This window comes from Dermacentor andersoni, chromosome 8 (assembly GCF_023375885.2).
Source record: "Dermacentor andersoni chromosome 8, qqDerAnde1_hic_scaffold, whole genome shotgun sequence".
Lineage (NCBI taxonomy): Eukaryota > Metazoa > Arthropoda > Arachnida > Ixodida > Ixodidae > Dermacentor > Dermacentor andersoni.
The window spans coordinates 91,037,676-91,051,616 of NC_092821.1; the positions used below are offsets into that span (position 1 = coordinate 91,037,676).

General features: G+C 47.1%; 1 protein-coding gene across 1 annotated transcript in view; it reads left to right on the forward strand.

The window, feature by feature from the left end:
- Window positions 1-4,493: 4,493 nt before the first annotated feature.
- The window catches only part of LOC129384274 (japanin-like), a 34,377-nt gene continuing 24,929 nt past the window's right edge, over window positions 4,494-13,941 (forward strand). Inside the window, exons 1-2 of the mRNA XM_055069488.2 lie at window positions 4,494-4,575; window positions 6,365-6,405. Of these exons, the coding sequence (XP_054925463.1) occupies window positions 4,521-4,575; window positions 6,365-6,405 (96 nt within the window). The 5' untranslated portion in view covers window positions 4,494-4,520. The remainder of the gene's footprint in view (window positions 4,576-6,364; window positions 6,406-13,941) is intronic.

Genomic DNA, 13,941 nt, shown 5'->3' on the forward strand with positions numbered 1-13,941 from the left:
AGTACTGGGCGGGAAATCTCACTGGGATGTAAACTTCGGGTTTGTCTTTCTTCCAATTGAAATGCTTGACTTCTTGCCATTTTCGTCGAAAATTTTGTTCGATACGCCTTTTTTTAAAACTCCTATTGCGTCAAGCGGAGGATGACCATTGTCACCGTGTAAGCAAATTTCTTAGAGGCAGGCCATCTAGCAATGCACTGTCAACCTATGGTGAATAAAAGGTTAAAAAGGTAACCTTATCGACAAGGAATAGCACTGTAATTCGAGCTGATGTCACTATAGCAATGTGTACTTCGAAACCAGGTGTACCTAATGAGAAATTATTGCGCAAGATTTTTCAATATAACATGGCGGTAATACAGTTTATAAATGAGATAATGCTACAAATGTTGAAAGTCCCTTTCAACATGTTTCCTAAAATGTTAAGGAAGCAAGATAGAGCGGACATAACAATTACGGTCCGGCGTTGTTTATTGCGCTGCGTATGCCCGGCAAACGCAGGCACCATATTCCGTAAAGAACAGCCAACTGCTTCGCAGTGTTTTAGCATGCCTCTCGGAATCAGGTGATCCGAAATGTATGCAGGTCATGTAAGGCGAAGGTGATGTATGATGGATTACAATATCTTATATACGGAAGAGAACAATTCATTTACAGCGCAATGATAAAATTGATCACAACAGCTACTTGAAAACTATCCCAGAACCACATGACATCTCTACAGTCTAGTAATCTTGGCCAGTATTTGAGCACATGGACACATACGGCAGATTGCATTATACGGCACAATACAGCCTCCGTTCTCCGAAACATGTTTCCAAGGATGCCCATTGCAAATTCAAGAAAATGTGCTGACGGAAAGATGATCACTCAGAAGGTTCGGTTTCTGTTTTCATGGTCAATGTTTTCAATGCCATGTTACGTTAATCCGCTCCGTGAGGAGCGCATTGATATGACATGATCGTGGTACACTTTCTGAAAGTTAGCACTTTTGGAGATAGTAGAAATGTAGGCTGGGAGGTGGTTCTATGCTGTACTGGAGCACGGGATCAAGGAGTTGAGGTAAACACTCCAAAGGCAAATCAGCAACCCAACCTTGGACTGCTGGTTAACGTGCGTGAAAATATAAGGACGACATAGAAGTTCATCCGTGAGATAATGATTTGTGTAATAAATTTCGTTTAAAAAGTCATAGACGAGAATTCCTGCGCCGCCAGACGAGGTCAGGTAAACCAAAGGTTCATTTCACGGATGAGACACAGCCCGACGAGAATAATGGGAAAAAATGAAAAGTCCCGCGTGCTACTGAATGAACTCATGATTATTCGTGAGGAAACCATGCCCAGGGTCCCATATGGAGCATGCATGTTCAAGCGTCGGTCGTATTGGTGTTTTGTATAAAGATAAGAGTGAACTGCTGGGTTAGTTTGTTATCCGACATAATAAACAAGTTTTGCACCAAAACCAAACACACAAGAAAGGAGGCAACTCGGGCGATTACCTCAACTGTTTAATGAGCGTAAAGCATCCTACATATATAGCCCTCCCATTTCCCGAGTGCATGGGCATGCGTACAAACCATCAATTATATTTTTGTAAAACACGTTATCTGAGTGAGAGTGAAAGAACTTTCAGCTCTTCGTCGTACAGAAAAACAGATGTGTCACTTGCAGAATTTGGACCAGCTTTTCTACTTTGAAAACTTCCAAGGTTTCGCGTGCCGCTTGTTACCTGCCTCTACCCGAAATCCTCAAATCTGGGAACCTTGCAATACAATCGGTGCAAGCCGTGCAGTGTTCTACTAACCGTTCAACATCATTATGTTAGATATATTTTGCATGTTCCCTTATTCGGGCATTCACTCAACGGCCCATCTGTTGAATATGTGTTTCTTCTCCGGTGGGGAATTTCATCAACTACGTTAGTGGCACACTTTATGAAACGTTAGGCATGCCTTTTCTGACCACCAACCTTTTGTCCTTCCCAAGATATGCGTCAGCTAAGCTGGGCTAGCTTTTTAGAAGCTGAAAACACTACCGGTACGTTCTGTTGGTTCGCCACTTTTTTGAGGCAGTGCAAAACCCTGTGGATGTAGGGAACCACTACAGACTAGACCTTGCTCACCGATTCTTTCCTGCTGGGCCAAGCTTTTATCTTCCTCAGAAGTGTTTCTGCCACAAGGACCAAGGCCAACTCAGGGAATCCGACGGCAACTAGCCTGCCCAATCGGTTGTGAAAGCTAGATTGCATCTCATCCACACATGACTTCCGGAGTGACGACTCCAGGAAGAGGTATGCGATGCTTTATTTGACTATTTCTGAGTGGGCAGAATTATACTACAAGAGTCCATTTTGCGTACGCGGGGTGTAAGTCGAGTAAATATACCAATCTACAAATTTTAAGCGTAAATCCCAAAACTGATGCATGTCGTTCACGAGCAGTTCATGGGGGATCAATAGCTCCTTTCCGAATTTTATGAACTAATCTAAAGCACTGCTTACCGTTTCCTTACTAGAAACAGCCCTTTGCGTTGTCATTATTAAAATCATTAAAACAATCGTCTAAAAAGCTATCAATGAATAATGAAAAGATGTCACAAAGATTAGGAGCTATGCAAGAGCCGATGCAAATGCGCTTTTTTTTTGTAAGCAAGCTTGCTCGTCAAATATGATAAAAGTACTAAGAAGATCAAATTCTGAAAGGGCTAAAAAGTTATATTCACTGATATCAGCGAAGTATTGGAAAGGTACAGGGCCATGTTCATCTGTGCAACCTTTTACAGAGGCAAAAAGCTCAGAATGAAGCACAGAATAGAATAGATCATCCACGCCAACAGTAAAAGCACAACCTATGTTACTATTCTCTGCCAAAAATTTCGCTACACACGGCGAACTTTTTGCAAGAAAAGCATCAGTTATTTTCAGGCTATTCAGACTTCTCTTCAGGAGCCTACTGACGCAGTGCTGTCAAGTGCCACTTTCGTTTACAATTGTACGGAATGGAACTGCCGATTTGTTCGTTTTATCACTGAAGAAGACATTTAACGCCCCCCTGCTGTAATTAGTTATATCCCTAACAAGTCTTTGCAGATTTAGACGTTGATAATTGTTAAAGAGAAAATCAAACCTCCGCCCGCTCGGAGCAATTGCTAGGTTGATTTTCTTTTTATTAATTACTTTTCTCCACCTTCCTCGTTCCCACACAACTAAAACGTCATAGACGTTTATAAAGTGCAACAGCTTTACTCTTCATTCTTGTTTGACCTTTTTTCACAGGTACAAAATTTTTCTCTACGGCTTGCACGGCCTCATCATTATACATTGTTTTATACAAAACCACAACGCCCCCTAACTTATCTGTCTGCAAGAGACAAAGCTCAAGCACCCGTGTTGCCTCCTTTCTTTTGTGTGTGGTGTTGGAATGAAACTGGTTTATTATGTATACGGATCATTTTATCGGGACACTGCAAGTTGATAAATTGCACCGTAATAGCCACAGAAAGCGAATAACGTTCTTAGATATGAATTTCACAGGCAGATTCCATGAAACGCTGTCTTTTATGTGAACACCAACGTATTCATATGAATTCACGCTTATATGTGTAGCTGTATTCACGAAATTTTGTTTATGGTCTGCGGTTCTACACGCCAAAATCGAGATTTCATTATAAGGACGACGTAGAGAGGGACGCCGGATTAATTTTGACATATTTGATTCTTTAATGCACTACAGACTTATTTGAAACACCGTTCGTGCACTGATCACTAAGCTGATTCCTCTTAACTCGCTTGTGTGTGTACATATTTCATGGCTACATTACCTGTTTCATAATGAAAAATGCGTATCGATAGATGTTTGCCTTGCTTTTTGCTATGAATTCTAGCAGCGATTTCTGTCAGTTCTCACCACAGAATAATTCACAATTTCAATAGTATACTCATGCTTTTTGTCAAAATATGCACTGTGTTCTTAACCCCATTTTACGACGCTATGGATGAAGCATATGCATTTGACCTTACATTCTCAACTTTTCAGTTTAGAATGCTTCTTTAAAAAGCAAGGAACTTCTTATGATGGTCATGCTATTGGCCGGCACGGCCAGCCAACAGCAAATACAATTTTGAAGAAAAACATTTTTTAATTCAATCCCTGAAGATATTCTGGAACATCTGGGTATCTTGAACAGTAAGGCACTTGCATTTGAAATTGAAACTGAAACACCATTTCAACATTTAAAGCATTTCAAATTTTAAAGATTGAGAAATTTAAAAACATTTTAACCGCAGCTTGACACTGTTCAGTTCACTTCCAAGAATATTGAAGGCTACCTTCAAAGCTTGATGACGAAAGGGAATAGAAATGAGCTGATGGTTTTTGTCTATTTCAAAATGCTACTTCGTTTTCCAACTGGGCCTGCGATTGTGTAAGTTCATTCGAGACCGTATAAAGACTGCACGAAAGCCGCCTGACAACAGTAAGCTAACTTCTTTGCGAAAGTGAATTTCAGCTGGGGAAGGAAATGAAGCTCCACTTTGGTATTCTCGCCACGTATATCTCCGTCTTTGCCATTACGTGTAAGTGTTGAATGCATCTAAGTAAAAGAAATAACAGGGTGTACCAGAAATGCATCGCAATGCCGCATAGGCTAGGACTGAGGAGACAGACTTACCTGCTCATTTGGCATTTTAAGAGCGTGAATCTCAGGTGAAGATCCGATATTCATAGAAGTAGCCGAGAGGAGTTGCGCATGATTCACGTATTTATTTACCTGTGCGAAGGGAGATGCATCATATACAGGAAAACTGCTGAGAAAGTATAGTAGCATGATATCGGAGGGTTCTTTAGTGAGTCATAGTACAGTAAAAAGAAGCCATTCTACGCACACTCATGTTGAAAACCTTCCTTATCAAACTCATTTGCGTGTTTCTTGACATCGGTGAGAAGCTCCTTCTGCGTGTACGCTTGTAACAATTATAAATCTTGGCACTTATTATTACAACGATGAAATTGATGTTTCGTGGCAGCACTCGCATTTTCCATTTTTCAGAAATAATAAAAGTAATATAGTCACCATCAAAAGAGCTTATAGTAAAGGTGCCTTCAGAGCATTGCTGAAGCTGGCGAAGTTCTTGCCATGGCATATATCTGAAGAAGATTTAATTTTTTATTCCGTATAAATTTCTTAGGATATCTCGCGCACTTTTCGTTGTCAGTCACTAATCCTTTTCCTGGGAATCTTGCGTGACAGGATAATCCATGGCCTAATGAGTAGAGCATTCGACGGCAATGTTTAGGAAATCTGGTTAGAAGCCGACCACCAGGCAAACTTGGAACAATTCGTTATTTGAAATGAGTAGATGCTGCTTTTCAAGAATACCCTTTTACGACAACTGGTATCATTGAGTATGTGCCATTGGGTATCTCCAGCTGATCAATCGAAGCTTTTCACGTCAAGTGGAGACACTGGGTATGCGCTGCTCTTCAATCCTGTCGGAATACATATTAACAAATACACCAAGCGCGAACATTTTGGCGGCGCCGCTAGATGTTGGAGCGTGTCAGGATGGAAGTGCTAGAAGATAGCCGCATACACGATGCGCCCTTCCGGTAGTGATGTGCTGTGTCCGTACATTGCGTCTATACTAATAGTATGAACATACGGCAATCATCGTGAGATGGGTTGTGCAGGAATTTTTGTCTGGGTACATTTCTGTGCTGAAACCATTCTGCAATTCTCCTAAACACATTTCAGAACATATGGTAGTGAGTTGCGTCCGCTAGAATTCTGATATGTTTTCAACCAAGACATTGCTCCACTGACTAGATAAGTCGGCATGATGCTTCTCACCAAAAAAAAAAAGAGTATTTTGACGTCTATTACAGTGAGGTGCCTTGCTTTTTTTAACCGAGGGCAGCTTGAAAACTAGCTGAGACTTTCTTATTACGCATGTATATAGAGAATACATGACAGTTCTGTAAATATTAGCATACTTTTATACATTCAGCAAATATTTGAGCAGACCACCGCAAGTTTTCTTAGCATATTTTTCAGACGATCAGCGCCATATATTCGCTAATTGATAGGAGGGCCTCATGCTCGACCATAACCGCTGCTTAATTAAGAAGGACACCACCGAACAGCTGCGGGGTGAGGTTAATCACTAGTTTTACAAAAATGGGTGAACTACTACAAAAATGTATTCAATACTTTCCGTTCTACCAAAATGTTTCAATTTATCTTTTTCGAATAATTTTGAACGCTATACGTATTAAACACTATTTGCATTTAGGCACGTGAAGAGTCCTGTTATGCTCGGGTTTGCTTCATTACGTTATATCTTTTGTTACCGATGTATTCCACAGATTTTGATACTTCCAACGGATCCTTCCCATTTTATGAGCTGGTAAGCATTCCAATAATTATTAATGCGTTATCGTTAAGAGCCCCGTGTAGCAGGAAACTTGGTGTCTGTGTACCACGTCATTTTGAACCACCTATACCCAACCACGCAGGCCATTCATGTAGTGCAAGAAAATTACTGGACAAATTTTATTGCTTAAGGTTAAGTACGTACGAAAAATCCTAAAATTCGACTTACACACAACCAACTTGCGCGATAGTGTGAGACTGTATTTTGAATGTACGAGAAAACATAATCCTCCGAGATTTGGGAGAGCCGGCGCGTGCAAATCTCACAAGCCATAAAACAGTGAACCCGGTTCCTTCCGACACCTCCAGATGGCGCTCGAATCATTTGTTGTGCCGTGATGTTTGCGACGGACGAACGTGTTTTCCAGCGCTCCGTGCATGCTTTTAGTTTGCTTCTGTTTTGGATTTGCTTTCTTTTGTAGCATTTAAATAATAATTGGCAAGCTTTCTTTCCCTCTTTTTTTTTGTGTGCGCGGGTGTGTTGTGTATATGTGGTTTTGCAGGATAGTCAGACCATCTTTTCGCACCACGTGCTTGCGCTCGCGCAACCATATGCGGTACGTTTGGTACCACATATTGTCACGTGGTAGTGACGGTAAAGAAAACAGCCAACCTGGGAAAGACAAAACTAGCGTTTTATTGGGTGAACCTGTGCCCACAAAAACAGGCTAAACTTAAAGAGCGGCGACAACAGCGAACACAGTCGGCGATCGTCAACAATTTGATCAGCGGGTCAAGCGCGTCGGCTTTTATACAGCAGACTTCGAATGTTCCAGACTAATCGTTGGGACCCGCGTGCCTTCCACAAAGTTCTACACCATTCGCGTCACGCGATCAAATCAGATAACACAAGATTCGGCGACAACAGACAGCGGATAGAAGCATCGATATCTTTCCAGAAACTTCGGATACATGCAGGCGCGTCCCGCGCTGTGCGATAACATTTGTTAGGCGGCGAAACGTGGTCGCCCGATAAAGATAAGTACACGTGTCAATATGGTTGTACCACATATGTGGTACATATATACCCTTTAAACAGTAGTTTGGAAGTGGCAAGACTAATGCCTATTAGTGATTTTACTTGTGTGCATTGGCCCACATTTTGCCAGAAAGCTCACCTTCATGCATACCGTTCGCCGCCAGTGTTTCCCGGTAAACGCTATGGTTGCATCATCTACAGTTGCTGAGAAGCAGTCAGGGGTCTTCGAATGATATTACGTTCCACTCTTAAAGGCGAAGCTTGAGCGTCCTCCAAATGTTTTACAAAGAATAGTAGGCTGCTGTTCTGATGTGGTTCATCGAGCAGACCTAAATCTGAGAGTCAGAGACACTTCCGAGGGCATCAAGAACGGAATGGCACAATCACCGCACACAAACACGTATTCAAACATACGAAATGCAAGTGTGCGTACACAGGGCAATTTGGAAAGGGAGACCAAGCGTCTCTACAAAGCATCAGACTGACTACCAGAGTGCACTCGCAGTTTGGCTAGTGGTGCGTCACTCGATGAACTGCACGAGCAAAAATAGCAGGCTATCTCTTGCAGACTCGTCTTTGTAGGCAGTTTGACAAGAGCGAAACCCGTCTTGCTAGTAGGTCCCCTCATGCGTTCGCGTTAGACCGGGTCCCTCAGGCAGCTGTTAGCCTCCCGAACGCTGACGCCCGACCCAAGTCAACGCGCGTTCCTCGCCCCGCTTCTCAGCTCCGCTTAGTCAACCGACTTGGGTCGCTTTCCGTTCTGTAGGCTGCTTGAGCCGCGTCTTATTTGGTGATTTGCTCCGCGCTCTTTCAACGCTAGCAGACAATTAGGTGTCGGAATGCCGCGTTGAGCGTCGACCGTTTTTTGGCTTTAATATCATTCCGAAACGCGCATACCCAAACACGTTTCTATCACCAAAGTTGCTCATACCTTCTCTTCCGTTCTATTTTATTGGAATTTTGAGAATGAGAGGCCTCAAAGAAATGTTATTAAAAAGAGCGGTGACTGCACATATCTTATTTTATATAGAATCAGACTGAAATATTACATGTGCGAACGAATGACAGAAGATCGGCCCACGCAAGAGGCGGTATTTCTACCAGAAATCTCGCCTTCGTGTATAGCGTTCGCCACCAGCGTTTCCCGTTAAACATTACGATTACATGACTTGCAGTTGCCGGGATGGTTTTTGTGGTAGAAACTTTATTCAGTGAATTAAGAGGCCGCCATTCCATGGATGGCCTTCAGGCTACCGGTCTTGGTCTCCAGATCATGCCTTGCGGAAACTTCCGCTGCCGATATCGTATGCCGTAGCTGCACATCCGGTTCCGAGCTGGCCAAAGCAGCCTCACCCAGCTGCGGACTAGATACATGCCAATAGGCAGAGGGAGAGTGTTTCGGGCATGAATAGAGAATATGATCCTAGTATGCTCTTGTGTGTCTGCAGAGCGTGCATTCGGGTGAGAAGGCACCGGGTGAATAAGCGCAAGCCGGGTAGGAGAGAGGAAAGTGTGACCCTGTAGATGGTGGCACGTGCTTCGCTGGAGCTTAGGGATTTGTGAGGGTGAGGGAGGGATAGGCGAGAGTTGTGGTAATAAAGGGTGATGTCATGGAAGATGAGGTGGGGATCGCGCGTATCCATACCGGTGTGGAGAAGGCCAGCTCGGTCTGTCATCTCGTGAGTGATGGAATTTGCCGCTTCGTTTCCAGGGTTCCCCGCGTGAGCCGGAACGCAGACGAGTAAAATACGACGAGAAGAGGAAGGAGAGTGTTCAGTGATGCTGAGTGCAGAGGATGAGATGCGACCCTTCCTAAAGGTGTGCACTGCAGCTTTGGAGTTGCTGAATATGAAACTGGCCGCGGTAGTGGCAATGGCGAGAGCATCGACATACGCAGCGTTGGACTCTGTGCCGTACTGACGCCAGAGGGTGGAGGCGCGGGCAGAGCTGCGGGCGGCGTGATGCTCAGGGTACATGCTCTTGGGAAGATGGTTCACATTGAGCATGAAAGATACAGAGGAGGGTGAGGACTCGGTCACACAGGCAGGGGACACAGTGTCAAGTGGAGGGAAGAGGAAAGGGCTCTACCAGAGGGGGTGCGAGAAAGGCGGAAGAGTTGTGCCGTGTGATGGACCTCCACAATCTTCGAAAGAGTATTGTGGACGCCCATCGCCAGCAGACGAGAAGTGCGTGGGGAGCGCAAGGGACACTTCTACGCTTGGCGGATGAGACACTTCACCTTGTCTTCCTCGGCACAAAAGAAACAGAGTTAGAGGAGAAGTAGACAAATCGGATGAGAGCGAAGGCCTGGACAACGCGACGGAAGTCCGGCTCGCGCACGCCGTGGTGCCGGTTGGCGACACGCCGAATAAGTCGGACGGCGTGGTGGACTGTGGTAGTTATACAGGAAAGGACGGCGGTGTGTTTGCCGTTGAATTGGAGGAGGAGACCCAGAATGCGGAGGCATTCTGCGTCACCCCGTCCCTTCTTTCCTCGAGACAGAAGGAACGGGGTGCGCGTCAATAATGACGTTAAGGGTGGGGAACGAGATGGGGGCCGTGCCTCGAGCCGGGACGAGCAACGGCTCCGATTTTGACAGGGAGCAGGCCAGCCCGACTGCGCGAACATGACCGGCAACCACGTCCGCGCCCGCCTGGCGGACGGCCTCTATCTCTCCAATATTTCCGGTGGTCACCGAGAGGGTGATATCATCGACGTAGAAAGCATGGGACAGGTTAGAAATGGTAGCGAGAGCACGTGCCTTGGGGAAAAGGATGATGTTGAAGAGAAGGGGGAGAGGACGGAAACCTGGGGTATGCCTGATTTCCAAGAGTGAAATTTGAACAACAGAGAGGGGCGACTGAGACCTCAACCGTACGACGGGCAAGGAAAGTTGTGATATAACCGTGGATGTGAGGAAGCACCTTAATGGTGGAAAGAGCATATGGGATGGCGGAATGGAGCACGTTGTCAAAGGCTTTCGTCATTTCAGTGACAAGACCGCACCATTGCGCTTGGCGTGAAGAGGGTGAAGAACCTCTTCGGAGAGCTGGAGCATGACGACATGGCTAGAAAGGGAAGGGCGAAACCGAACATCGAATCGGAGAAAAGGTGTTGTCATCTAGAAAGTTCGGCAAGCGATGGAGAACAACATGCTCCAAGAACTTACCGAGGCAACAGGGGAGGGAAACGGGGTGGAGATTTCGGGTGTCTATTAGTTGGCCAGATTTGGGGATGAAAGTTACCTTGCCTGGGTTCACTTAGAAGGCAGAGTGTTTTCATGCCAATGTTGGTAAAGAGGTCAGTTTTGGCCTCGAGGGATGGGAGCCAGATTACGGAGGGCCTTGTTAGAGATTTGTTCGGCCCCCAGTGTGGAGGTGGGGCGGAGCTTATGCAGCGCGGCACGAACCTCGCCCAGGGTGATATCCATGTGGAGCGCAGAATTAGGGCTGCCGTTGTAGAAAGGGACAGAGGAAAGGGGGTTGGTGCAGAGATAGCGATCACGAAGAGAAAGAAACTTGGAATCAGAGAGTAGAGATGAGTAAAGGAGGCGCGTAGCGTCCCTGCGGTGCGGGGCCTTGGCATGCGACGGGTCAATGAGGACACGTAGGAGAGCCCACGTATCCCTCAGTCCGAGGTTACCAGCCATGCGCTCGCAGGTCTAGCCCCACTGCTGTCTGGTGAGGGAAGAGCAGTGTTCCTCCATGTCCATTGTCAGGTGAGCAAGGCAAAGGCGCATCGAGCGGTTGTGTTTCCGGGAAAAGCCAGCTGCGGTGCATGGCCTCCCAGAGCTACACCGGACTATCAGCCGTGTAGGCGTGAGATGGGGCGGGGACGGTGGAGGTGGCAGAGGAAACATCCTGAAGCAATTTGGTGGTCCAGTTAGAGAGGTATGAGATGGAGGTGGAGGCTTGTTGGCGCGGGTGGCGGAAGCGATCCCAGTCCAACACCTGCACCTGACGCTTGCGGGAGGAAGAGAGGTGAGAAAAGAGAAAGAGACGGACGGGATATAGTGGTGGCTACCGAGAGACCCACGTGTTCGTCCACACCACGTGCGAGATATTTTTCAAATGGAAAGGTCCGGATTAGTCTTTCGTTGTGGGCTGGAGCCAATGCGGGTGGGGTCTGAAAAATCGTTAAGGATGGACAACTGTTCGTTTTGGACGCACGTCCATAGCGCTAGGCCCTTCCTGCAGTTCTTGGGGTAGCCCCAACTTGCATGATGAGCGTTGATATCCCCAAGAATCACGAGCGCGTTCGTGCGTGAGACGGCGTTGCGGAGAAGTAGGAGGAGGAGATATGCAGGTGTGCGGGGAGGCCTGTATACATTAAGGACAAAAAGGCTGGCGTCCTGCCGCCGCCGGGCAAGGAGCTCTAAAAAGAGCTGAGTGCACTCCGGACCATGGAGAATATGCTCAATTGCCATGTAGGCGCGATGAACTAGCGTGACAACGTACGGAGGTGAAGATGAAGCGGGCCGGAAAGGTGTGTAGTCACGTAGTTTTACTGGGGAAAAGGTTTCTGGAAGGGCCATGATAGCGGGGAGGTCGGAGGGAGTGATGTTCTGGAGGTAGAGCTGCAGCGTGTTCCGCTTTGCGCGGAACCCGCGGCACTTGCACTGCCAGCAATTAGGGTGCGTGGGGTGTCTGGCCATCTCGACGCCGGGGTTTCTCTGCTGGTGCAGGGTGCTTGGGAGATGACGATGAGGGGAGGAGCGATAAGACATCAATGGTCATCTGGGCGAGATCGGCCTCGAGGGAATACTGGCGGGCCTCAATTTTGGCCACGCGGTCATTAATTTGAGCCATCCAGCTCTGCGTGTCTGTACGGAGAGCTCTAATTGAGGCCATGAGGCGTCGTTCATGGGCCTCGAGCAACCAGACGGTGTGGCGGCTTACAGCCTCAATCTCCGATGTTGGAGCAGGACCGTTAGAGGAGCATGGGGAGGGCTGCGGGAGGGGAAGGCGGCACGAGAAGACGTGGCCGAAGAGGAGGCGGACATAAGGGCGGGAGGGGCTGGTGGTGCTGGCGGGGCTGGTGAGCGATGGATTGTGGGATTTGGTGAGTGGAAGACGTGGGCAGGTGGGGGCGCGCGAGCAGCGCCTGCAGCTGTTCTATTTAATAAGGCAATTTTAGTAAAAGTTGTATGAGTTTATGCGTACGCGGCCCTCGGCACGGGCGGCGGCGTGCTCAACGCTTGTGTTGGAACAAAGTGAGGCAAAGAGAACCCCATTGGTGGTAGTGCGGAGGTCTAGGCCACCTCCAGGGTGGAAGACGGATCTTGGAGTCTTCCGCTGGCAGTTGAGGCAGTGGAACGTGCAGTCGTAGGCAGTGTGTCTTCAGCGATGGTGATGGTGCAATGGCAGACTTGAGGTTAGCGTTCGTAGCTGGAACGGCTTCCTTTGGTTAGGCCGCACAGTCGGTTGGAGCATTCGGGACCAGCGGAGGTAGTCATCAAATTCTTGTTGGGAGATCCGCTTACTGTCATACATTTCATATCTCCTACATTTCATATCGGCGGCTTCGAGACAACGGGTACGAGTGGTGGCGCAGCGGACGCCTGTGCGACGCAAGATGCAGCAGTGCGCTGCGGGCAAGGTGGCGTTGCACCGAGCGTTGGGCTTAGCTCCGCGGCCCCATGGCTGGTCAAAGATGAGGCACTGGTGAAGCGGTGGTGGGCGGGTGCGGGTGAATGAGGTGTCAGGAAGGTCCTTACACCTTCGCGTGCTCGGTAACAGAAAGGGGAGGATATCCTGGATGAGATGCCAAAGCCAGGAGCAGAAACCGTGGAACCCATGCGAGGCACATCCGAAGTACGCTGGGCGTCTACAGAGTCCCGTCCCTTGAGCGAAGTGTTTTGGCGTCCGGACACTGTCGCGAAGTCAGTTGCCGGCAAGCGCGAAAAGCAGTAAAGGATGTTTGAAAGCTGTAGCGGTCCACTCTGAGAGGCCAAGCTTAAGCGTCTGGCAAATTTATGTGGCGTGCGCTTATTCGTAGTTTTCTTTTTGATTCACAATTTTTTTCCACTCCACGAGCCCAGGAGCAGCGAGGAAGTGGCCTGTAGTGAAGGGTGCACGTGCCGCGAGCCACGTGCTTCCATATTTTTAACGTGCTTCGTCGTCGTTTTATAGTGTCGCTAGGCGCTTTGCCATAGCTGTGTATTTGTTGTTTCACGTGACCACAATATGTAATAAATTTAAGACGACAAGGACGGCTGCAAGTGTTTCTGCAGACTCATAAGATGCACAATTTAAACTGCGAAACTTTGCATGTGGTATAAACAGGAAAGTGAAGCTGAATATTGAGCCAAAAAAAAACTAAATTAAAGCCTATTACACAGCGATAGAATGATACAGCTACTCTAAAATTACAAAGCATGCTTGTAGCATCCCGCCTAATCGAGGACGAAGGAAATAAACGCTTTGTTTGTAACCTTACTAGCATCAGTTCGTTGATATGATGTTCCCGTTGGAAGTTGCACTTGAAAAAGCTGCCTTTGGGAGCCATTGGTACGGTAGACTGGGAAATGCG